The 26,884-nt window shown below is 42.3% G+C and overlaps 4 protein-coding genes across 6 annotated transcripts in view; 2 read left to right on the top strand and 2 right to left on the bottom strand.

The window, feature by feature from the left end:
- On the bottom strand, positions 1-22,649 carry LOC134186213 (E3 ubiquitin-protein ligase UHRF1-like). Of its 3 annotated transcripts, none has more exons than XM_062654129.1 (21): positions 22,426-22,649; positions 21,215-21,403; positions 14,702-14,779; positions 14,501-14,643; positions 13,941-14,019; positions 13,793-13,882; positions 13,577-13,620; positions 13,348-13,424; positions 13,091-13,206; positions 12,852-12,964; positions 11,452-11,485; positions 11,291-11,380; positions 10,175-10,282; positions 9,331-9,542; positions 8,500-8,587; positions 8,290-8,439; positions 7,085-7,147; positions 6,890-7,028; positions 1,003-1,130; positions 327-428; positions 1-266 (listed from the first exon to the last, which is right to left on the bottom strand). In XM_062654129.1, the coding sequence occupies exons 1-21, from the start codon at positions 22,579-22,581 to the stop codon at positions 120-122; spliced, it is 2,346 nt and encodes a 781-aa protein (XP_062510113.1). In that variant the 5' UTR covers positions 22,582-22,649; the 3' UTR covers positions 1-119. The 3 variants fall into 3 exon arrangements, with proteins under 3 accessions (XP_062510113.1, XP_062510114.1, XP_062510115.1); XM_062654130.1 differs by lacking the exon at positions 22,426-22,649 and adding an exon at positions 21,530-21,739; XM_062654131.1 differs by lacking the exon at positions 22,426-22,649 and adding an exon at positions 21,484-21,648.
- A 426-nt stretch (positions 22,650-23,075) lies between these two features.
- LOC134185794 (protein phosphatase 1 regulatory subunit 12A-like) lies at positions 23,076-25,615 on the top strand. The gene is made up of 3 exons (XM_062653673.1): positions 23,076-23,207; positions 23,270-23,472; positions 24,244-25,615. The coding sequence occupies exons 1-3, from the start codon at positions 23,115-23,117 to the stop codon at positions 25,472-25,474; spliced, it is 1,527 nt and encodes a 508-aa protein (XP_062509657.1). The 5' UTR covers positions 23,076-23,114; the 3' UTR covers positions 25,475-25,615.
- Positions 25,616-25,918: 303 nt separating this feature from the next.
- Positions 25,919-26,884, bottom strand: part of LOC134185604 (uncharacterized oxidoreductase YjmC-like) — a 10,035-nt gene continuing 9,069 nt past the window's right edge. Inside the window, exon 12 of the mRNA XM_062653430.1 lies at positions 25,919-26,138. Within this exon, the coding sequence (XP_062509414.1) occupies positions 26,088-26,138 (51 nt within the window). The 3' untranslated portion in view covers positions 25,919-26,087. The remainder of the gene's footprint in view (positions 26,139-26,884) is intronic.
- LOC134185960 (uncharacterized) overlaps positions 26,655-26,884 on the top strand; it is an 898-nt gene continuing 668 nt past the window's right edge. Inside the window, exon 1 of the mRNA XM_062653853.1 lies at positions 26,655-26,884. This exon is cut by the window's right edge and continues 668 nt beyond it. Coding sequence (XP_062509837.1) covers positions 26,655-26,884 — 230 coding nt within the window.

The raw sequence follows: 26,884 nt of genomic DNA, 5'->3' as shown, positions 1-26,884 counted from the left end.
AGACGCAATCTATAAAGTGCTATAATTCTTGGAGACTTGCTACTCCTTCATCAAGATAAAACAGTGTTTAGCTAAAACTTCAAACATATCCTCGACTATTTGTAAAAAGAAATCGACGGTTACCGCCCTACACCATAGCCAGGAAATATCGACTTCAACGCTACGTCCAAGTCTTTGTTGACCGTCATCTCATACTTTCTGCCGAGAAAGTATCGACAGGCAGGACAGCGGAAGACTTCTGCTCTGAATGAACGAATGAGGCAATCCTAGACAAACACAAGAAATCGTTACGAACGAGTCGTGTTGAAAAGTGATGGAGGGATGACCTGGCAGACGTTATGATTGCATTCTGTTGTGACTGGTTGGTAGACGAGCTCTTGACAGCAGATACACATGAACTGCTCTTTGATGGAATCAAGCAATCCAACCTACAATACAAAATCGAGTAAATTATCAGTGGAACAAGCATAGCAGAGTAACCATTGGACACAGCAGGATGATGTAGTGTAGCCAAAGAATACAAAAGGGCCTTAATATCACTCTCCCCTCTTTCACCCCCATCCCCTCCCTGTGTGTGTGTGTGTGTGTGTGTGTGTGTGTGTGTGTGTGTGTGTGTGTGTCTGTCTGCATGTACAGACGTGTTTCAACTAAATTTGTACATTCAAAGAGACTAACCCAGACAGCCCGTTTCCCCAAAACAACTACTTTCACCTACAGCAATCTGACAAACATCTGCTCTAAATCTTTAACTAATTAAATAAAAAAAATTATTTACTAGCAGGAGTGTCCTAGTCTCACATAGCCAGACCCACTCCTGCCATCATATGGCAAGCATGACAACAGGAGAGGGTCTGGTCTGACTACTCAAAACTTAAGTCTAACTCTGCCCTTGTAGACAGCCCCTACAGACCAGAGTATAAAGCAGCAAACAAAAAAAACCTTTACAATTAGCTGTGTTTACTGTCTTTGTCTCTTACTAAGTTGGTCAACCACCTGACTTACTTGGGATTTTTTCAGCAGTTGCTCCCAGAGTTTCTTATTCTTAGTGTCAGCCATCAGTAAAGCTCTTTGTTTGTCTGTCAACTCGAGAGCCTGCTTTTTAGCTGGAGATTTTTTCTCGTCGGCGCATTCTAAACAAACAGTCAAATGTATTGAGATAATATGCAACTGTCCAATACTATAGTCTAGTGTATTGTGAGATGCATCCCTCCAATACAATAGTCTAGTGTATTGTGAGATGCATCCCTCCAATACAATAGTCTAGTGTATTGTGAGATGCATCCCTCCAATACAATAGTCTAGCAGCTACCAATATAACGTTTTGCAGTCAGCCAGCAAATGTCAGATCACAATCAAAATTTGATCGGCCGTATAAGAGTTTTGATCGGCCATGCATACATTAAATGTACCTTGTACCTTGATCTCTTATGCACCAAATGAATATTTCAGGAAAGCCAAGAAACTTAAAGCCTTAGATTCACAGACTAAAGCACGCCCTACGCTACAATCCCAATCATGAATGGCAGCAAATATTACTGGAACAGTACTGTACACATATGTCATGTTCATAAATTCTATATTAGACTGACCTTTTTTGAAAGAAGCTATTGAAGAACAAACAATGCTGACCTGTCACATATTAATTAAAATTAGTCATGGTTTTGCAAGGACCATGATAGTATGGAGGACGCAACAGCTTCAGCTTGCTCTTCCAACTGCTCACATACATTCTGGCGAAGTTTGACGTGATCCTTCTCACATCCAGTTAGTGTCACAGACGCAGCACGAAAGCAGTTGCCGTCACCCTCCACCGCCACTGGTTGATGAGTAGACGGAGCATCACTAGGATAGAGCTGAGCAGCAACTGGATCACATACTAAGCTCATTCTGATGCAACCGGATGTTTTAGTTAGCGACCGTCACTCTAACAAGTGTTTGCACCTGTGTAGGCCATATATCTCTTCAATGGCTGCTGATATCTACTACCCTAGTTGCATGACGTAAGCAATGGTCGAATATTGGGACCTTTGAACATTGCTAGTTTCAGAATAGAAGGTCAAAAAGCTAAAAATGCACGCTCTACTTGGGGCATACTTACGTGTAAAAGAAGATCTGTTAGAGTACGGCAAAGGCGGTTACTAAAGATCTTAAGAGGGTCACTAAATATAACATCTGGTGAACCACAGTCTCATTAGCACTTCCTGTGTAAAAGGTCAACGAGAACAAAGAGTAGTTGCACATAAATTGCTAGACTAGAATAGATAATGAGCACAGCAGTAAGGTGCTCTCTTAGCTCATATTGCAACAAGCAACACCTTGTAACATAATTACAGATAAGACAATAACAACCTAGTATTATTAGTGGTTACAGCAACTTAGATATGCTACACACATGTCATCATCACTTTCTGCTATATCATATGACACCTTCTGAGAACAATTTCACGCAAAAGGAACAGCCCCATGCTATGACAACCTCAGCTCAATGCAATTAGACATTGATCGGTCAATGTCAGGTTATAAAATTTTTATGCCAGCCAAACATCACATTTAGTCGGCTGTTGCCAGGCAGTTATATTGGTCTCTGGTCTAGTGTATTGAAATGCATCCTTCCAATACAATAGTCTCACTGAAACAATAGTCTAATGTATTGTGAGATGCATCCCTCCAATACAATAGTCTAATGTATTGTGAGATGCATCCCTCCAATACAATAGTCTAGTGTGTTGTGAGATGCATCACTCCAATACAATAGTCTACAATAGTCTAGTGTGTTGTGAGATGCATCACTCCAATACAATAGTCCCGGATATAGGACGGTTGGTTTGAATTTTTGGTGTTGTTTTCTGGTTCCTTTTTTTTGAATTCTTTTGAGTTTGTTGGCCAGCTAGGGAGAGTGGACGTGAGTCCACTGCTCCCTAAGTTTCTGCTGTCAACGCGTTGGCTTTTTCCGTGAATTCTGAAATGCGCCGGAAACGCTGCCCTCGTTGCCATCGTCTATTTCTTTCATTAGGACGTCATTCTCGTTTCTGTTCTGTTTCTGATGGAGGCACATCGTCTGGATTTCCTACTGAGCCTGATCTGCATCTGGAATCAGATTCTACCTCACCACGTGCACGCAACACTTCGCCACGCGAACGCAACATTTCGCCAGGTGCACGCAACGTCGTTCCAGCTGAACTTGCTCTACCTGAAACGCTTTCGTCTTCCCTTGACGACTGTACTTCACAACGTTCACAAGTGCGTTCTTCTATTTCTCCTTTGATCTCTGCAGTTTCTGTCCGGAAGTCTTCCGTTTGGTATGATGACTCTGTTCACACCTTTGTCGCCACGGCGACCACCAGGGATGCCGCTGATAAGTCGACACCTGCTGACACAACCCCGCCTCTTCTGCACAGTGGTTCTGTTGGTGTTGCTACGAAGCTCTCTGATGGTCATAATGTCCAGTCTAATCGTTTTCTCCCTCGCCTACGTCTACCTAAGGCGTCTGATGATGTCTCCTGGCGCGAAGTTGATAATTGGATTAAAGTAAACGTCGTTCCTCTTGTCTTACAAACTCCCGATGTAAATTCCAAGTTTGCTCTTCTTCATGGCAATCTTTTCTCGTTTCTTAAGCGGCGTTTCGGCTGTCAATCCACGTCCTCACGTAAACGTAAACGCGCTAACAAGCTAAAGTCACAGTCTACCGTTGACGATCTACGGTGCGCTAAGAATGATCTGCGAAAGAAGTTCAGACAAGCCAAACGTGATGGCGTGTCACCAGATGTCATTCTTCATCTAGCCCGTCAATTTCATCAACTAGTGCGTCGACACAGCAAGCTGAAGTTTTCCCAAAACAAACAACGTGTTAAGAATTCTGCTGTATCCGCCAACAAACGTTTCACGAAAAACTTTTGGAGATTTGCTAAAGATCTCTTCTCTGATGATGATGTTTCTTCTGAGGATGTCAGTCCAAACTTTTCTGTTCAAGTTGCCGACCAGTTCTTTCAGAACACTTACTCAAAGGGATCCTCTGGACCTTCCTGTCCTTCTGATGTTCCTACTCTAAAGAGCCCCAAAACCCAGTTTGACATCAGACCAATTTCTGCTAATGAAGTTGCCCGTAAGATCAAACATTCACGAAACAGCTCAACTCCAAGTCCTCTCGATGGTATCTCTTACCTAGTGTTGAAGAAATGTCCATCACTCCTCCCAGCATTGGTGGATTTATACAATTGTTGCTGGTTATCCTGTTCTGTGCCATCTTTGTGGAAAACTGGTGTCATTCGACTGATTCCCAAGTCTGGTGCTGCAGCTGATCCCACTACTCCTTCAAACTTTAGGCCAATTGCTTTGACCCCTTGTATTGGAAAAATCTACACTTCAATCCTGAAAGACAGATGGTGCGACTTCCTGCTGAGTAATGGTTTTCTGGATACATCAGTTCAAAAAGCCTTTTTGCCTGGTGTGTGTGGAACAGATGAACATCATTTTAAATTGTGGTCTCTCATGGAAGATGCTAGAAGGAATCGTCGCTGTCTGTCTGTTTGCTGGTTGGACTTTGCAAATGCGTACGGATCCGTGCCTCACTGGTTGGTTCGAGAAAGCTTTGTTCTTCATCATGCGCCACTCCACTTACAGAAAGTGGTTATGAATCTCTATTCATCACTTCAGCTGCTGGTATCTACATCAGAATGGTCCACCCCTTCTATTCCATGTCACAAAGGGGTATTCCAAGGCGACCCTTTCTCGGTGATAGTTTTCAATACAGTGATCAATACTCTAGTTCTTCAATTACAACAGTCTGCCCCATCGATTGGTTACAAGTTACAAAACACAGAGCATATTGTTAACACTCTTCTCTTTGCTGACGACTTAACTCTTCTCGCCAGAAATTCCAAGAACCTACAAACCCTCTGCGACATCGTGTCCAAGTGGTGTTGTTGGTCACAACTGTCCATCAAGCCTTCAAAATGTTCATCGCTCAGTTTATCGTTCAAGCCGTCTTACCATGCCCGTGACCCTGCCGTTTCTGTTTCTGGTTCTTCAATTCCATTTCTTGGTGAGGACACCTTCAAGTTTTTGGGAATGCCAGTAAATGGGAAGTTGAGCACTGTGTCTTTCAAGGAATCACTAAAGGCTAAAGTTCGTCAACTAATGGAAAAAGTTGATTCTTGTCTGCTTAGCTGTTGCCGAAAACTCAAACTTTACAGTCAAGGAGTGTTTCCTAGGCTCGCTTGGTCACTGTCTTTAGTACCACTGGCTCCCAGTTGGGTTAGAACAGACGTGGACAGCATAGTGACTTACTTCTTGAAGAAATGGACGAAACTACCCAGATCCGCATGCACTGTTCGTTTATATTTGGAAAAGTCCAAAGGTGGTCTTGGCCTTCCTTGTCTTTCGCACTGCTCCTCAAAATTTCAGGCATCTAAATCTGCTCGTTTTTTGACCTCATCTGATAACACAATCCGGTACCTGGCAACAAAAGCTGCTGTGAATGGGTTTCACCCTGAGAGATTTTCTTCAGTTAGAGAAGGACTTGTTTCTTTATCAGACTCACCTGGACTGTCAGGCTCGTCGCTTGGTGAAAAGACCAAAAACAGACTTGACAAGAACTTTCAGCAGCATCTTCTGGAGACACTGCAGAGCCGCAAAGTGCAAGGAGCGACAAGCCGGATTGACAATTCTGCGCCAGATTTATGGTCAAAAGTTGTTTACAGTTTAACATCAGAACATTTCTCTTTCATTCTAAATGCTGTCTCGGAGTCATTACCAACGAATGCCAATCTTCTGCTGTGGAAGAAGAGAACAAATGATGGATGTCCACTCTGCCATAAACGACAGACTCTTCTACACGTTCTAAATAATTGTTCTGTTCTCCTTAAGAGAGGCTGTTATAATACCCGGCACGACGCTGTTCTCAAGATAATCTACGACACCATCTCTCAGAATACGTCCACCAGTAATTACAACGTTTTCGCTGATCTTGCCTGCAGCACTGTTCCATTTCCAACAGACATCGTTGTGACCGCCAAAAGACCTGACGTCATTCTATGGAACGACGTGGTACAGAGAATTTACCTAGTAGAACTTACTGTCTGTCATGAGTCCAACTTCGATGCAGCTGACGAAAGAAAAACTGCAAGATATTACGACCTAGTGCAGTCTCTGTCAGAAAAGAGATATCTCGTAAAGCAATTTAACCTTCTCGTTGGATCGAGAGGTTTTATTCATAATGCCAATTTAAATTCTTTGTGCACGGAACTACGTATACCAGCTAGGACAAAGGAGAACATGTGTCTTCAGATTATCAAGACTGTCATGGAAGAGTCATTTAAAATCTGGATCAAGAGGAACAGTTCATAGCCTTGTTACTGTGTTTAATTAATGGTTAACTTAGTCTTCTCTTTTACTTTAGTCTTGCTGTGCTAGCCAACTTCGTTGTAGCTAGTCTAGAGCTCTTAGCTGCTGTCCCATATGTCGCCACGGGATTGTTAACCGTGTTGGACAGGGGTTGCTAGCTGCTCCCCATTTGTTTATTTATTTCAATAAATGGGTTTGACCGTGTATTGTGAGATGCATCACTCCAATGCAATAGTCTAGTGTATTGTGAGATGCATCCCTTCAATACAATAGTCTAGTGTATTGTGAGATGCATCCCTCCAATACTATAGTCTAGTGTATTGTGAGATGCATCCCTTCAATACAATAGTCTAGTGTATTGTGAGATGCATCCCTTCACTACAATAGTCTAATGTATTGTGAGATGCATCCCTTCAATACAATAGTCTAGTGTATTGTGAGATGCATCCCTCCAATACAATAGTCTAATGTATTGTGAGATGCATCCCTCCAATATAATCATCCATACTGTTGTACACCATGCACCTAACACCACACTCTTCCACACCTATAAACTTTCTCTTTTTCTTTCTACTGCCCTTCCTCGTCTTAGCTCCCATCTCGCTCTCTTCATCACTCACTATCACATCAACACCATTTTCCTTCTCATTCTTCTCTCCTTTTGCAGCAAGAAATCCGTCCGGATACTAAACAGATGGTCAACAAACACACCAGACAACACAAAGCAACACGCTTGCAGCACCTGCATGGTCAGACCGAGTTTCTTAAGTATACGCTTTCCTTCTGCAGTCCACGGAGCAGGAGACTAGACAACAATGGATAGACACGTTACATACACAATGGACAGACACATTACATACACAGACGGACAGACACATTACATACACAGACGGACAGACACAATACATACACAGATGGACAGACACATTACATACACAGATGGACAGACACATTACATACACAAATGGACAGACATGTTACATACACAAATGGACAGACATGTTACATACACATATAGACAGACATGTTACATACACAGATAGACAGATGTGTTACATACACAGATAGACAGACGTGTTACATACACAAATGGACAAACATGTTACATACACAGATAGACAAACATGTCACATACACATATGGGCAGACATGTTACATACACAGATAGACAGACATGTTACATACACAAATGGACAAACATGTTACATACACAGATGGACAGACATGTTACATACACAAATGGACAGACATGTTACATACACATATGGACAGACATGTTACATACACAGATAGACAGACATGTTACATACACAAATGGACAGACATGTTACATACACAAATGGACAAACATGTTACATACACAAATGGACAGACATGTTACATACATAAATGGACAAACATGTTACATACACATATGGACAGACATGTTACATACACAGATAGACAGACATGTTACATACACAAATGGACAAACATGTTACATACACATATGGACAGACATGTTACATACACAGATAGACAGACATGTTACATACACAAATGGACAAACATGTTACATACACAGATGGACAGACACATTGCATACAGAAATGGACAGACATGTTACATACACAGATGGACAGACACATTACATACACATACGGACAGACATGTTACATACACAAATGGCAGACACATTACATATACAGATGAACAGACACGTTACATACACATACGGACAGACACATTACATACACATATGGACAGACATGTTACATACACAAATGGTAGACACATTACATATACAGATGAACAGACATGTTACATACACAGATGAACAGACACGTTACATACACAAATGGACAGACACATATTACATACACAGATAGACAGACACATTACATACACAGATGGACATACAAGCAGACAGACAAACAACAAACTTATTGTGTCATATACAAATCTCACCGAGTCATCCCTCCTCAGTAGATATCGCCACACTAAGAAACCTGCTTGTCCCTGTTCAGGCCAGTACTTGACCACCTTGTACAGACCGTCGTATCTAATTCCATCCTCTGGAGCATACTTAGAGTTCTTCCGTCCTTTGTAGCTACGAACCTAATGGTGACGAGTTGGTTAAGGATTGTTGTTGATTGAAACGTGTGGAAAGGTGTTTACCACGCGAACGGGCATGCCGTCTTTCCAGTTTTGAGCTTCTGCCCCGGATTTGTCGTCGATTGGTGCATCGCAGTTCATTGCGAGCGCTCTGGTACAACACAAGTGATTATGGAGTGTACAACAAAATTGTGGTTGTCTGATTGTTTGGTGTGTGTGTGTCCATCTGTTTGTATTTTTGTGTGTCCATCTGTTTGTATATCCATCTGTCTGTGTGTTTATCTGTCCATCTGTCTGTATGTTTGTCTGTCCACTCAGTGACCTGTCTTTGTGTTTGTTTGTCCATCTATTTTGTATGTTTCTCCGTCCATCTACTTGTGTGCTTGTTTGTCCATCCATTTGTATGTGTTGTCCTTTGGTTTGCATGTTTCTCCATCCATCTGTTTGTCTTTGTTTGTCCATCTGTTTGTGTCTTTGTTTGTCCATCTGTTTGTATCTTTGTTTGTCTGTCTGTCTGTATGTTTGTTTGTCTGTCTGTCTGTATGTTTGTTTGTCCAACTGTCTGTATGTTTGTCCATCTGTTTGCATGTTTCTCCGTCCATCTGTCTGTGTGTTTGTTTGTCCATCTATTTTGTATGTTTCTTCATCCATCTGTTTGCATGTTTCTCTGTCCATCTGTTTGTGTCTATGTTTGTCCATCCATTTGTATGTTTGTTTGTTTGTCCATCTGCTTGTATGTTTGTTTGTTTGTCCATTTGTTTGTACATTTGTTTGTACATCTGTTTGTATCTTTGTTTGTCCATCTGTTTGTATGTTTGTTCGTCCATCTGTTTGTGTGTTTTGTCTATTGGTATACGTATGTATGCGTCCATCAGTCCAATCATCATCACTCACTTGTTCATTCTCGTCAGCTTCTGATCACTCGATTGTGCTGCTGTCCGTCTATTACCAGACAGATCTCTGCCTCCACTCCCCGTGTACGTGAAGTCCTCTCCCATGTCAGTGTCGTCCTCATATCCACCAGCTAACACAATAGAGTATGCCCCTTCACGCTCTTTGCCGTGAATACCAGCTACGTGTGGCCGATGAACACCGCTCTCACTACACTAGACACAATACAACAGAGATAACAAACACGCAAACAGATGGACAAACACACAGACAGATGGACAAACAAACAAACAGACACACAGACAGATAGACAAACACACAGACAGATGGACAAACAAATAGACAGATGGACAAACAAATAGACAGATGGACAAACAAACAGACAGATGGACAAACAAACAAACAGGTGGACAAACAAACATACAAACAAATAGACAAACACACAAACAGATGGACAAACAAACAAACACACAGACAGATAGACAAACAAACAAACATACAGAGAGATAGACAAACACACAGACAGATGGACAAACAAACACACAGACAGATACACAAACACACAGACAGATGGACAAACAAACAAACAGACAGATACACAAACACACAGACAGATGGAAAACAAACACACAGACAAATGGAAAACAAACACACAGACAGATGGACAAACAAACACACAGACAAATGGATAAACAAACACACAGACAGATGGACAAACAAACACAGACAGATAGACAAACACAGACAGATGGACAAACACAGACAGATAGACAAACACACAGACAGATGGACAAACACACAGACAGATGGACAAACAAACATACAAACAGTTGAGTTTATGTCTTACTGTCACTCTGTATTTCCACATGGTTCCAACTGGAACTCCGGGTATTGCACCGAAATGATTTGAGGGAACAATCGTGCAGACTTTCGATCTCCCAACACAAGCCATACCCTAAACACATCAAATACAAATAAGACGACACCAAACCAAGGAAAATGACAGATGAACACACACACACACACACACACACACACACACACACACACACACACACACACACACACACACACACACACACACACACACACACACACACAAACGAACAGACAACAGACAAAGACATTGAGATGTCTGGGGAGAACACTGAACGATGTAACACTAGAGTGATTTCCGGGAAGACATCCCGCTTACTGGAACGTACAAGGAAAGTCAAGAGAACAAACAATATACACAATTAATGTGATTTACTGTACATGTACACAGTCCTATACAGGGCTAGTCTCTGTAGAGGTTTAGTTTGATAGAGAGTGTGCGATTGGGACAGTAGAGTTGCTTAGGCCACAACAATATGATTCTTTGTTTCTCATCACCCGTCCGCATGCGTTGCTGGCGTCGCATCAGTTTTTCCATTATTTCGCGTATAAAGCGTTTGACGCATGCATTAATCACTCTCGTGAACATTGCTGTTGTGAATTCGTCCAAAACTCTCTTCAGGTGGACAATTCTGAGCGTGTCAGACGATGCAGTGACTGTAGTTGCAATGTATCTTTCTATACATTAGTACACAGTCGGATTGAAGATGAAAGGATACCTTGGATGTAGTCGGTCTGACTCTAAAACTTTCTGAAGTCGTGGCTGTCTTTGGACGTTTTTAATTTAAGGAATCAGTGCCTCTTCGTACCTAAAAATAGACTAATGGTATAATGGTAATGGCCGCCTGCTCGCATTAATTTCTATGAATGACGTGATGAGAAACAAAGAATCATATTGTTGTGGCCTTAGTTGTGTTGTATGTAGATTTCAATGTTGAATATATGTATTGGACAGACAGATAGATGAACAGACAGATAGACAGACAGACAAAACAGACAGACAGACAGATGAACAGACAGACAGACGAACAGACAGAAACAGACAGACAGACAGATGAACAGACAGACAGACAGATAGACTACTCACTCTGCCCCAGTCTCGTTTACAATTCGTAGTTGATGATACCATTTTGGCTCGCTTCTTACTGTGTCTGAGTGTCTGACCTGCTGCTACGACCTACACAACAACCACGCCTCACAATCAATTGTTGATCCACAATAACATACACAGAATCATCAATCACACACCAGAGAATCGTCGTTACGACACTCGGGACAAAACCTGCAAACACACAGGCATTCAATGAACAGATCTATACTGTATGTCTGTATACCTGTTTGTTGTCCGTCCTTATGTCTGTGTGCCTGTTTGTCTGTCTGTCTACCTGTCTGTCCATCAATCAATCTGTGTGTCTGTCTGTCCATCAATCAATCTGTGTGTCACTCTGTCCATCTATCTGTCTGTCTACATGTTTGTCCATTCATCAATCTGTCTGTCTATCTACCTGTCTGTCCATCCATCAATTTGCGTGTCTGTCTGTCCATCCATCAATCTGCGTGTCTGTCTGTCCATCCATCAATCTGCGTGTCTGTCTGTCCATCTATCTGTCTGTCCAGCCATCAATCTGTCTGTCTGTCTGTCTGTCTGTCAATCTATCTGTCTACCTGTCTGTCCAGCCATCAATCTGTGTCTGTCTGTCCATCTATCTGTCTGTCCATCCATCAATCTGCGTGTCTGTCTGTCCATCTATGTCTGTCAATGGTATTATATTTTCATAAATCAGAACTATTACAGGCTAAATCAAATTAAGCAAAGCACGATACACTACATTACAATGACAACTAAAAAACAAAAAACTGAACACTGCCTGTCTGTCTCCCGGATAACATGGATGGACATCACAACGTGCATGGCCACCATAGAAGACGCCTAGCGCTGACGCGAGGTAAAGATGCGTACAATCCACAATGACGACGCTCAAACAAAGGAAATGTTGGCGCAAAGACACGAAGAGGGAAGTACCAAACAATGACTTGTAGACAGCAGACTGTGCAAATGAAAAGGTGAGCAAACAAACAATCAAACACGAAAGGAGGCCCCAATGGCCAACAGAGTCATAAACGGCGTTAGCGGCCGAAGCCGCGAACGATGACTTGGACGACGACTTGAAAACTCTTCTCCTTGATCCTTGAGATGAACAGACGAGAAATGTGTGGTCTGCCACTCTTTATCCAGGATCTGTCTATATGTCCGTCTACCTGTCTGTCCATCCATCAATCTGTGTCTGTCTGTCCATCTATCTGTCTGTCCATCCATCAATCTGTGTGTCTATCTGTCTGTCCATCTATCTATCTGTCTGTCTATCCATCCATCCATCCATCTGTCTGTCCATCTACATCTATCTGTCTGTCTATTTGTCTGTCCGTCTGTCTATCCATCTGCCTGCCTGCCTGCCTGTCCATCTATCTGTCTGTCCGTCTGTCTGGCCAGTCTCTGTACTCTCTATTCTATAAAGATATTAACTAAACAAAACTTACAACAAACACAACACTGTTTGTCAAAGAAACCGTGCCACAATTTCAAGTTTCGCAACACACCCACACGTGACAGTAAATCATAGGCATGTGCCCTTACAAGTACAGCTTACCATTCCTCAGTCTCTGGGACATCGATGAGAGGTGGATCTAGACACCACAGATGATACGCTTGATCGCATTCATCACACAACACTTGTTGATCAGGTTCACTCTTATCACCACACTAGAAGAGAATAACATTGAAAAATGTCAATTTCCTTCTGTCTGTCTATGCGCCTGTCTGTGTGTCTGTCTGTCTCTGTCTGTGTGTCTGTCTGTTTGTCTGTCCATTTGAACTACAAATACTTACCACACAGCATGCACAATGAATGCATTTCTTTGTGGGTTTGTCTTTGCAACGTGAACAACTTGGAACGTGTTTTCGTTTGTCCAAAACAGCATCATTGAGTTTGTCATCTGTATCACCTATAACAAAGTAGTTATACAAGTGGTGCGTGTGCATGTGTGTGTGTGTGTGTGTGTGTGTGTGTGTGTGTGTGTGTGTGTGTGTGTGTGTGTGAGTGGTGTCTGTGGTGTGTGTGTGTGTACATTTCTAAGCATCTCTACCTGGCTGTGGTTCTATCCTAAAAATCTCGTCAATGAACATCAGCTGGCACTCCTCCGAGGCACTCGAGTCTCCACCACTTCACATTCACAAACAAATTATGCAAATATACCCAACACACACACACACACACACACACACACACACACACACACACATTGACAAACACACACACACACACGTGCACACATTGACACACACACACACACACACGCGCACGCGTTCCTGTACCTCAATAGTAATCGACAGTACAACTCCCTGTATTCGTCATCCTCCTAGCACACAAAGACAACATTCAGTGCAATGACAAAACACATAAGTAAACAAACAAGTAAACAAAGAGATAAATAGACAAACAGATAATGAACACACACCACACACACACACACACACACACACACACACACACACACACACATGCATGACAAAGACTAACACAATACAAACCTTTCTTGTCAACTCCACGTCATACCAATATCCTCTCTCTTTCGGATTGTCTGGATTGTAGTTTGCCATTACGTTTTGTCCAACAGCAAGCTAAACAACCACACGTCACACAACACCTCTCAATCCCCACCCAATCAAATGGCTGGACCTGTGCCCACTGAAGACGATATTGAGCTCGATGCCGAACGTCATGCTGACGAAGTATGGCCTCATCGCCACCATGTGGACTGTTAATACATACACAAAGTCAAATAAAATTGCTACAAAATGTATGTGAGATAGATGCATAGTTTTCATAGATTACGTTGTATGTATGTATTAATATGCTCAAGATGCATCTGTGTAATATATTAGGAGATGCATCCCTCCAATACATTATGAAAATAATACATCGGGAGATGCATCTCTGTAATACATTAGAAGATGCACCTCTCCAATGTAATACATACAATATGCATCCATTCAATACCTTCACACACACACACACACACACACACACACACACACACACACACACACACACACAATGACACACACACACAATGACACACACACACACACACACACACACACACACACACACACACACACACACACACACACACACACACACACACACACACACAGTGCCACACGCAATAACACACACACCCCTCACAATATATTAATTAACTAAATAATTAACCACCTACCACTACTTTCTCTAACCTGTCATATCTCACATGATACATGATAGCTTCAATGTTTGACGCGTCTCCGTTGGTTTCGCTCGTTCCTTTTGTTACTTTTTCTATGATGGCTTCAAACCATGCTCCAGTGTGAAGATTTCTCGCATCTACTAGGTCACCAACCTGTTGAAATCAATGAATGTTTGTCCAAAAAACCTGAAATCACGTGTACATAACATACTTTGTATGCACCGCTGACTTGATCCTCATCAGCTTCACTGGCGGTAGCAGAAGAACTGTTTGAAATAGCTTTAGAGCTCTAAACCAACACAACCAATTAACACAAATATCTAATGTATTGTGAGATGCATCCCTCTAATACAATAGTCTAATGTATTGTGAGATGCATCCCTCCAATACAATAGTCTAGTGTATTGTGAGATGCATCCCTCCAATACAATAGTCTAGTGTATTGTGAGATGCATCCCTCTAATACAATAGTCTAGTGTATTGTGAGATGCATCCCTCCAATACAATAGTCTAGTGTATTGTGAGATGCATCCCTCCAATACAATAGTCTAGTGTATTGTGAGATGCATCCCTCCAATACAATAGTACGTCTCTTTGCCAAGCCTGCTGCATCCAAAGATCCCCACGATCCTTCTTTATTTAGACCTATTGCCTTAACACCGTGTATTGGTAAGATATACACCTCTATGCTCAAGGATCGATGGTGCCAATTTATGTTGGAAAATAAATTCTTCGATACATCAATTCAGAAGGCTTTTCTCCCTGGTATATGTGGTACAGAGGAACATCAGTACAAGCTAAGGTCAGCTATTGCTGATGCTAAAAGAAGTCGACACGCTTTATCAATATGTTGGCTTGACTTTGCCAATGCCTATGGTTCTGTCCCACATTGGCTCATTTTACAATGCTTTAGACTCTATCATGCTCCAGACCATCTACTGTCCATCATCACCAACATATATTCAAACCTTCAGCTACAAGTTTCCACTGTGAAGTGGGCAACATCCATGTTGCCCTGCAATATTGGAGTGCTCCAAGGTGACCCGTTTTCGGTCATTGTTTTTAACACCGTCATAAACACACTCGTTATGATGTTGAAGACTCAGCCTTTTGGTTACACGCTTAGTGGTTCATCTCACAAGATCAATGCTCTTCTGTTCGCTGATGACGTTACCCTAGTATCAAAGTCGCCTTCTGGTTTACAGCGTTTATGTAATATTGTGTCTGACTGGTGCCAGTGGTCCCAACTGACCATTAAGATGTCCAAATCCAGCTGTTTAGGTCTGAGTTTTAAACCCAAATTCCATCTTCGTGATCCTTCTGTTTCAATTTCTAATGAGTCTGTTCCCTTTCTTGGTTCTGAGTCTTTCCTTTTCCTTGGAATGCCAATCAATGGAAACTTGTCCGATGATAATTTCAAATCCTCTCTAATAAGCAAGGCAAAGACTTTGATGGAGAAATTGGACAATTGCCCTGTTAGTTGTCGGTGGAAACTAAAATTATACCAAAATGGAATCTTCCCAAGATTGTCGTGGTACCTGTCTCTACTTCCTCTTTCACCAAGCTGGCTGCAATCTGAATTAGATAGAATTGTTACATCTTACCTCAAGAAATGGTGTAAACTTCGTCGCTCGGCCTGTACTGCCATCTTCTACCTCCTCCCACAAAATGCTGGTCTTGGCTTACCGCGTTTGTCTACGTCTTCCATCTCCCTCCAGTCTTCAAAATCTGCCTGTCTCTTATCCTCACATGACAACTGTGTCCGCTCTTTGGCCACCAGTCAAGCATATAATAAATCGTACAGCAACAGATTCTCTGCTTTTAGAGAAGCAGCAAAGTCACTATCTGAAACACCAGGTGCTTCTGCAGCAAAATTGAGTGACATCACCAAATCAAGACTAAAGGAGGAACACCAAAAACAACTTCTTGCAAGAACTAAGAATCTACATGTCCAGGGATCCATCTTCCGTCTAGAGAACTGTTCATCTGACGTCTGGGCAAATGTTGTCTCTTGTCTTCCCGGTCATCAACTCTCTTTTGTCCTCAATGCCGTTTCTGATACCCTCCCTTCAAATGCTAATCTTGTCCTATGGAGTAAACGTTCTTGTGATAAATGTCCTCTATGTCATCAACGTCAAACCCTTCTTCACGTTCTCAATAATTGCTCAGTCCTCTTACAATGTCGTCATTACAATCAACGTCACGACTCTGTTCTCAGTCTTCTCTATAATGCGGCTATTAACCATCTACCACATCAATTCAACATCTTTGCTGATTTAAAAGACTGTGAAGTAAAGTTTCCATCTGACATCATTCCTACTGCACAAAGGCCTGACATGTTGATTTGGAATAATCATACGCTCAAATTTTATGTCATAGAACTAACAATCCCTTTCGAAACAAACTTTTTTGATGCAAATAAAAGAAAATCAGAACGGTATACAGACTTCATGATGACCATCAAATCAAAAGGCTTCACCTGTAAGCAACTAAATATTCAAATAGGATCTAGAGGCTTTATTGATACTCCAAGTCTTCTCCCCTTCCTTGATGTCATCTCTATTCCTCCTCACAATCAACGTCAACTATTATCATCAATCGTAAAGGTGACAATTGAAGAATCTCGTAAAATATGGTTAGCCAGAAACAATATCTAGTTCTGTTTATCCTAGTTTAGTTATTTTAGTTGTACATTACTTGTTAGAGCTTTTACTATTACTTTACTGGCGCCACATTATTGTTAAGTGTGATGGCTATGTATTAGTGAGGTGCTCCTCGTTTATCTAATAAATGAGTTCTTTGTGTATTGTGAGATGCATCCCTCCAATACAATAGTCTAGTGTATTGTGAGATGCATCCCTCCAATACAATAGTCTAGTGTATTGTGAGATGCATCCCTCCAATACAATAGTCTAGTGTATTGTGAGATGCATCCCTCCAATACAATAGTCTAGTGTATTGTGAGATGCATCACTCCAATACAATAGTCTAGTGTATTGTGAGATGCATCCCTCTAATACAACAGTCTAGTGTATTGTGAGATGCATCCCTCCAATACAATAGTCTATCCGTTTCCGTTGCTGACATCAATAGCTACTTGTCTCCGTTTTCAAGTTCTACTCTCCACATTGACTCTCAACAATATTACCAACTATCTTCTACGTCTTTGGATCATAACTATCCTGTTTCTGATGCAAAATGTGTCACCTCATCCGTCACTGCTAATTACGCGACAACAGATACCATCACCACAAACCACAACACTGCTGATAAGGCGACACCTACAATAACCTCGCATCGTGACATCGCTACGCAGCCTGGATCTGCTTCTCCACCGTCTGGATCTTCTTCTACCCTTCCTCCTAACCTCAATCTTACAACGACTATCACGTCGCAATTAACGCCTACTGTACCGTCATGTACTACTGGTAGGTGTGAAACTATTATATCTGCTGATAAGTCAACATCAGAAACAAAGATCCCGCCTCGTCAGCACTGCGGTCTTTCTGATGTCGCTAAGCAGAACACCTTTTCTTCTCATTGCAATAATTTTCTGCCACGACTCCGTCTTCCTCCCGCCTCTGATGTTAAAATGTGGTCTGACGTGAATGACTGGGTACAGTCTGCTGTTGTCCCAAATGTTTTGGAAGCAGTTGGTGTTGAATCTAAATATCAAGTCATACGCGAACGTCTGTATTATGGTCTGAAATCACGCTTTGGATGCCACCGTTCTTCTACTCGTAAGCGCAAACGGAAACCTGCCAACAATCAAGCTCAACTGGATGCTCTGAGGTCTACTAAGAATGAAGTTAGACGCAAATTTCGTCAAGCCAAACGACAAGGGGCGTCTCTAGCAGAATTGACATCATTTGCTCGTCAATTTCACCAACTAATTAGACGTCATAGTAAACTGAAAGCTGTCATGAATAAACAGGATCTCAAGTCTTCTGCTAGAAATGCTAATAAACGCTGTTCAACCAACTTTTGGAAGTTCTCTAAGGATTTGTTCTCTGATGACTCTGACACCTCTAACGTACTGCCACAGTTTTCTGCTGATGAAGCCTATACTTTCTTCCAGTCTACTTACTCCAAACGGTCTCTTCCTCCCCCTCCTGTGCTTCCTTCTGGTGTGTCTTCTCCTCGACCTCCTTCTCGTGACTTTGATATTCGTCCATTTTCAACTTCTGAGATTCTTAAGAAAATCAAATCTACTCGAAATTCTGCAGCTCCGAGTCCTCTGGATGGGTTATCCTATCTTGTATTCAAGATGTGTCCTTCTCTACTGCCTGCACTGCTGGATCTATTTAATTGTTGCTGGCTTTCTGCCTCCATCCCACAACTTTGGAAAACTGGTGTCATACGTCTCTTTGCCAAGCCTGCTGCATCCAAAGATCCCCACGATCCTTCTTTATTTAGACCTATCGCCTTAACACCGTGTATTGGTAAGATATACACCTCTATGCTCAAGGATCGATGGTGCCAATTTATGTTGGAAAATAAATTCTTCGATACATCAATTCAGAAGGCTTTTCTCCCTGGTATATGTGGTACAGAGGAACATCAGTACAAGCTAAGGTCAGCTATTGCTGATGCTAAAAGAAGTCGACACGCTTTATCAATATGTTGGCTTGACTTTGCCAATGCCTATGGTTCTGTCCCACATTGGCTCATTTTACAATGCTTTAGACTCTATCATGCTCCAGACCATCTACTGTCCGTCATCACCAACATATATTCAAACCTTCAGCTACAAGTTTCCACTGTGAAATGGGCAACATCCATGTTGCCCTGCAATATTGGAGTGCTCCAAGGTGACCCGTTTTCGGTCATTGTTTTTAACACCGTCATAAACACACTCGTTATGATGTTGAAGACTCAGCCTTTTGGTTACACGCTTAGTGGTTCATCTCACAAGATCAATGCTCTTCTGTTCGCTGATGACGTTACCCTAGTATCAAAGTCGCCTCCTGGTTTACAGCGTTTATGTAATATTGTGTCTGACTGGTGCCAGTGGTCCCAACTGACCATTAAAATGTCCAAATCCAGCTGTTTAGGTCTTAGTTTTAAACCCAAATTCCATCTTCGTGATCCTTCTGTTTCAATTTCTAATGAGTCTGTTCCCTTTCTTGGTTCCGAGTCTTTCCTTTTCCTTGGAATGCCAATTAATGGAAACTTGTCCGATGATAATTTCAAATCCTCTCTAATAAGCAAGGCAAAGACTTTGATGGAGAAATTAGACAATTGCCCTGTTAGTTGTCGGTGGAAACTAAAATTATACCAAAATGGAATCTTCCCAAGATTGTCGTGGTACCTGTCTCTACTTCCTCTTTCACCAAGCTGGCTGCAATCTGAATTAGATAGAATTGTTACATCTTACCTCAAGAAATGGTGTAAACTTCGTCGCTCGGCCTGTACTGCCATCTTCTACCTCCTCCCACAAAATGCTGGTCTTGGCTTACCGCGTTTGTCTACGTCTTCCATCTCCCTCCAGTCTTCAAAATCTGCCCGTCTCTTATCCTCACATGACAACTGTGTCCGCTCTTTGGCCACCAGTCAAGCATATAATAAATCGTATAGCAACAGATTCTCTGCTTTTAGAGAAGCAGCAAAGTCACTATCTGAAATACCAGGTGCTTCTGCAGCAAAATTGAGTGACATCACCAAATCAAGACTAAAGGAGGAACACCAAAAACAACTTCTTGCAAGAACTAAGAATCTACATGTCCAGGGATCCATCTTCCGTCTAGAGAACTGTTCATCTGACGTCTGGGCAAATGTTGTCTCTTGTCTTCCCGGTCATCAACTCTCTTTTGTCCTCAATGCCGTTTCTGATACCCTCCCTTCAAATGCTAATCTTGTCCTATGGAGTAAACGTTCTTGTGATAAATGTCCTCTATGTCATCAACGTCAAACCCTTCTTCACGTTCTCAATAATTGCTCAGTCCTCTTACAATGTCGTCATTACAATCAACGTCACGACTCTGTTCTCAGTCTTCTCTATAATGCGGCTATTAACCATCTACCACATCAATTCAACATCTTTGCTGATTTAAAAGACTGTGAAGTAAAGTTTCCATCTGACATCATTCCTACTGCACAAAGGCCTGACATGTTGATTTGGAATAATCATACGCTCAAATTTTATGTCATAGAACTAACAATCCCTTTCGAAACAAACTTTTTTGATGCAAATAAAAGAAAATCAGAACGGTATACAGACTTCATGATGACCATCAAATCAAAAGGCTTCACCTGTAAGCAATTAAATATTCAAATAGGATCTAGAGGCTTTATTGATACTCCAAGTCTTCTCCCCTTCCTTGATGTCATCTCTATTCCTCCTCACAATCAACGTCAACTATTATCATCAATCGTAAAGGTGACAATTGAAGAATCTCGTAAAATATGGTTAGCCAGAAACAATATTTAGTTGTACATTACTTGTTAGAGCTTTTACTATTACTTTACTGGCGCCACATTATTGTTAAGTGTGATGGCCATGTATTAGTGAGGTGCTCCTCGTTTATCTAATAAATGAGTTCTTTATGTATTGTGAGATGCATCCCTCCAATACAATAGTCTAATGTATTGTGAGATGCATCCCTCCAATACAATAGTCTAATGTATTGTGAGATGCATCCCTCCAATACAGTAGTCTAGCATATTATGAGATGCATCCCTCCACTACAATCCCACCAAAGTTTGTATCTGTGTATGTCCATACCTTGCTACTTGGTCTAATATTGTACGACGGTGCATGCACATCATCTGAATTCCTCCTCTCCTTCAAGTCATTCACTCTGTCTTCACAGTTCTCACTCTGCTCCTCAGCTGATGCTTCCGACTTCACCAACAGCTGGATAATATCATTCAGACCAACTTCATAATCAAACAACGTGAGCCCATCTTCCATCTACCAACCAACACACATAATTTACAAAATATCAATACACAACATGCATACAAAGAGTGAAGTATTATCACTTATCCGACCCTCACATATCCCCACACTTCATTGTCCAACAGATATGATGTCAACCTGTAGGAAAGATGCTTCACGTATCCATCTTGTCACGTTTCCGACCCTCTTTTCGATATCTACTGCCCACAGGAAGTCAGACAAGCGAGGATACACTGTACGTGACCCCCTCCCCTGGTATTCATGCATTTCTTGAATTAGGTGGTTGGTTGTTATCTGTAGTTGCAACTAAGACGCAAACCCTGCTCCGTGATTGGCTAATTCACTGTACACCGTGCACTCCACGTAGAGTGACTCAAGCTCCGTTCGAGGGCACTACCCACGCCAATCACGTGACTTATAAAAAATTCCATAATTTAACATTACTAATTCGTTTAATTAACAGCGAAGTCACACCCCAATGCGACGGTACGTCACCGATCTTACAACCTAATGCAATGATGCACGTGACAAGCATTTCTGGACGTTTCGAGATCAGATAGTTCAAGCCACGTGGCCACTCTAAGCATCCTACTCGGACATACCAACAGTTATCACTCCTGCTGTACATGATGATGGCCACCACGTTGACTTGCATCACACTAATCTACATACATGGACCGGGTTCGCATGGTCTCGTCGGATTCCTCCACTCAATGACGTCATCAATCTATTTCGAGTCACAGACGTTCGTAATTGGATGTGATGGGAACAAACAATAAATTGATTAGCAAATCAGGCAGCCGATTGGTCGACGAGGGCAGCCGATTGGTCGATGAGAGTCACGAGGAGCTACAGACCATGACATGCACAGCATGACACGAACACCACAGAAGACAATCACACAGGCTCACACACACGCGCGGGACACATACAATCACGTGGCACAAACCGCCGGTGTGGCAGCCCGCCACGCGCGCCTTCAATTTCATTCACAAAACCGAAATTCTCGTTTTTCTACCAGAATACGCACGCACCTGCTTGCCGCGATAGAACAGTCGCTGTCTTTCGGGCGGCACGTCGAAGCGGTCGACGAGCCGACGCCGCAGCTCTTCGATTTTTGTCAATTTGCTGAGTTTGTTGATGTGCACGGCCGGTCCGTGACCGTTCATTTTGCGCACTTGAATCCACATGCCTCGTCTGCAGTGTACGACTCGCGGGCGACGAGTTTGCAAAGCGACAAGCCGTTGAGACGGCGAAAGTAAGATTGGCGGGAAACAAGATGCGCAGTGTACTATGATGCTCTCGACGCACGTAGCCCGTATTACCCATATTTGGAGGCTGTTCAAAGCAATTTTGGCGCCTAATCACGTGCACACGCATTGGCGTCGTGTACTGACGTGTAGACGTATTGACAATTGTTCGTGTTCTATTGTAAACAGTGAATTAGTGCGATGCCGTACTTCAGTAAATTGTAAAGTTACTCTGGCAGCTCGAGGTGCACGTGCGTGGCTAACATTCATTTGTACTCATACCAACAGGGAACAATAAATATGTTTTTAAAAAATTTAAACTAATGTTGTCATTACCGTGGTTTTATTAAAAACACGTTAAATATTTATACGTAATTATAATCTAAATTTGCACATTTTCAAAAGCCCGTATAAAGCGCGCACAAAGTGTCGGATCTCCAAGGGCAAGACTGTTTTCCCTTTGTTCGTCACCTATGGAGACGGTGCTAACAGCGTGTAGAATAGGCGACTTTAAGTTACTAAAACGCCTTCTAGCGCACCACTCTCCACGCAGAACGGACTCAAAGGTCAGAAAGTTTCTTTCAAGCTCGTTGCTAGGGGCAACGTCATGGTAACTCCTGGTTGTTAGGGCTATACAGGCCTTCACTGGGCTGTCAAGAGATATTATATTGAGTGTGTGGAGACGTTACTGGCCGACGGCCGTCTGGACGTGAACGCGAAGACGAAAGACGGATCGACGGCGCTGCATTTCTGCTTGTCTTCTCGACTGAAGAAGAACAAGAGATTACTGCTCATGCAGATGCTTATTGAGGAGGGTGCTGATCTGAACAGGTCGAGAATTAGATGTAACGCCGTGTTGGTGTGTCCTTATGTTTGGCGTTTGTCCATCGTCTCTGTGAGTGTGTTTGTTTGTCTGTCAGTTTGGTGTCTGTCTGTAAGTTTGTTTGTCTGTCTGCCTGTTTGTTTGGTTTTCTATTTATTTGTCTGTCTGTCAGTTTATTTATTTGTCTCTGTGTTTGTCCATCATCTCTGTGAGTGTGTTTGTTTGTCTGTCAGTTTGGTGTCTGTCTGTATGTTTATTTGTCTGTCTGCCTGTTTGTTTGGTTTTCTATTTGTTTGTCTGTCTGTCAGTTTATTTGTTTGTCTCTGTGTTTGTCCATCATCTCTGTGAGTGTGTTTGTGTGTGTGTTTGTTTTTCTTCATTTGTCTGTCTATTTGTTTGTGTTTCCATTTGTTTGTCTGTTTGGTGTCTATCTGTATGTTTGTTTGCTTTTCTATTTGTTTGTTTGTCTGTCGGTTTGTTTGTTTGTCCATCATCTCTGAGTTGTTTGTTTGTTTTTCTTCATTTGTCTGTCTATTTGTGTTTCTATTTGTTTGTCTGTGTGTCAGTATGTTTGTGTGTGTGTGTGTGTGTGTGTGTGTGTGTATCTGTCTGTTTGTTTTCTATTGTTTGTCTGTGTATCTATCTGTCTGTCTATCTGATTGTGTGTCTGTCTGTCTGTCTGTTTGTCTGTCTGTCTATATGTCTGTCTGTGTCTGTCTATCTGTTTGAGTGTCTATCTGTCTGTCTATCTGTCTATCTACAACTTCATTATTCTATAGTCAATGTCATGGTGATCTGACACCACTCCACATCGCCGCTCGTGAAGGTCACCTCGAATGTCTCGAATTACTCCTCCAATCAGGAGCCGATTTTAACATCACAGACTTCAGTGGTCACACGGCACTCGAGACAGCCAAACTGTGGGGCAAACGTGAATGTGCACGACGCCTCGCCGCATTCAAGTGGAGCAGCAACAAAAACAACGAAGCCAACGAAACAGTAGAGAAAAAGATAAGAAAAGAGTACGCAGACAGAGACAGGAAAGAGCGCGAGCGAAGCAAGAGAATGTGGCAAAACAATCTCTCATTCCAGGGATGGATTGTCTCGAAGGGTTTCTCACTCTGGGAGAACACGACGTCTCCGACATCGTGTCAGGATCGTCTGGATTGTCGATTGTTGTCGCCGATTTCAATATGTAGGGCATGCGAACCGCCACAGAAACCACCTGCACTTCGCTCTGTTCTCAGACAGTCGAAACCCAAAGCGATCGCAGTGTCATTCCGAGCAAGAAAGAAGCACTTTCAGACATCCTATTTGCTGTCAGGAATTCAACGGGCGGAGAGGACTCATCGTGAACAAAGAAAGCAAACGAAAGTAAAACTGACCAAATGCAACAAACAAGGACACCCGGAAATTGCACTACAGGAAATGACAAACCCGGAAGTGACGCAACCGGGAATGACTAAACCGGAAATGCCGATACCGGAAATGACAAACCCAGAAGTGACGCAACCGGAAATGTTGATACCGGAAGTGACGCATCCGGATGTGATACAACTTGAGAGTGACTATTGCATTAGCCCTCTGACTCACAGCAAGAGTGTGGAGGTACTGACCAGCACGCAACCGGTCGAACACAACGGCATGAAGGCCAAGTCTCTGACAATGCTGGAGCCGGCCAGGAGCACGGCCTGTGAGACGCAGAGACTCGGACCACCATCGCTCCTCTCTCGTCGCTCGCACAGCTCCACACGCATTCACACAAAGACTTGCCAGGCATGGGGAACGCGTCACATACCTCAACCCAACTCATTCATTTGTGTCACACCACAATCAGCAAGTCACTCCACCACCAGTGGAGCAACACCCCAGCTGGTCGTCGAGCCACGTTCGTTGCATACGAAACGAGACGGCGATGCAAAGACACTCGATGTTGCGTCTCATCTCATGAAGTTGGGAGAGAACAGTCAGTCTATTACTCGATATAGAGGATATAATGGCAGTCTGTAGAGATGTAGAGATTTTATGATCGATTTGTATGTGTTGAGAGTGTGATCCATGCTGGGAAGTGTCTAGAGTAGTTGAGAGATAAATAGTAATTGATATCAAATTTGGTAACAACAAATTGACTAACCGAGACACAGCGACCTATCTGTGTGAGACGACTGGTGCAGACTTGGTCCCTCATGCATCATTAATTAATTAATTAATTAATTATTTTATATCATTAATTAATTAATTAATTAATTATTTTATATTAGCATTTATACTGCATTCAATGCCTGGGTATATATATATATATATATATATATATATATATATATATATATACATATATATACATGTACATGTATTACTATATTAGTATAGTAGAGTCATTAATATTAATATATTTTATATTGCTATTACATATTGTTATCAATACATTACTATATTGTTATTACACATCAGACACATAATTAATACAAATCATCTAATAAATTACAAACATTAATCACATTTTGTTAATATCAATTACATAAAGAAATTTGATTAGCAAAAGAAAACATCAACATATTGGGTTACAAGACTTCATTACAAACTGCTATAATACTTTTGACTTCGTGGAGATGACGTTTGTGTCTTAATTCTGTGATTTAATTCTTGCTACTTGCTGTTCATCAGCGAGGGTGTCCTAGACACAAGCACACACATACACTTTCATGCAAGTGTGGTGTGTGTGTGTGTGTGTGTGTGTGTGTGTGTGTGTGTGTGTGTGTGTGTGTGTGTGTGCGTGCGTGTTTGTGTGTGTGTGTGTGTCTGTGTGTGTGTGTGTGTGTGTGTGTGTGTGTGTGTGTGTGTGTGTGCGCGCGTGTGTCTGTGTGTGTGTGTGTGTGTGTGTGTGTGTGTGTGTGTGTGTGTGCGCGCGCGTGTGTGTGTGTGTTCACACATGGCTGTGGCACATGCCTACATTTGTCTTCCTGGTGCTCACTCATCAGTCATCCATCAATCCATCTGTCCATCCATGCATCTGCCTGCCCATCTGTCTGTCTGTCTGTCTGTCTATCCATCTCTGTGTTTGTGTGTGTGTGTGTGTGTGTGTGTGTGTGTGTGTGTGTGTGTGTGTGTGTGTGTGTCTGTGTGTGTCTGTGTGTGTGTTTGTCCGTCCGTCTGTTTGTCTGTTAAACGATCAGAAGAAGTTATCAAAAGCATGAACTCAGAGAGACATGTTGCAAGGATCAGGTCCTTACACGGAAAAGGAGCTGGAGCATGGCTAGAGGTAATACCAACTTCAGACAAGAACGCACTGAAGCCGAATGAATTTCGTGTAGCGTCTTGTATGAGGTTGGGTGCTGGTTTGCCTTTCAGCCGGCTGCTTAAGACGTGTGACTGTGGAACTGAGCTGGATCGCGAGGGCTATCACCTTTTGACATGTAAATA

This window comes from Corticium candelabrum, chromosome 10 (genome assembly GCF_963422355.1).
Source record: "Corticium candelabrum chromosome 10, ooCorCand1.1, whole genome shotgun sequence".
Taxonomy (NCBI): Eukaryota; Metazoa; Porifera; class Homoscleromorpha; order Homosclerophorida; family Plakinidae; genus Corticium; species Corticium candelabrum.
The sequence above is the reverse complement of the archived record's forward strand: the minus strand, read 5'-3'. Positions and strand labels throughout refer to the sequence as shown.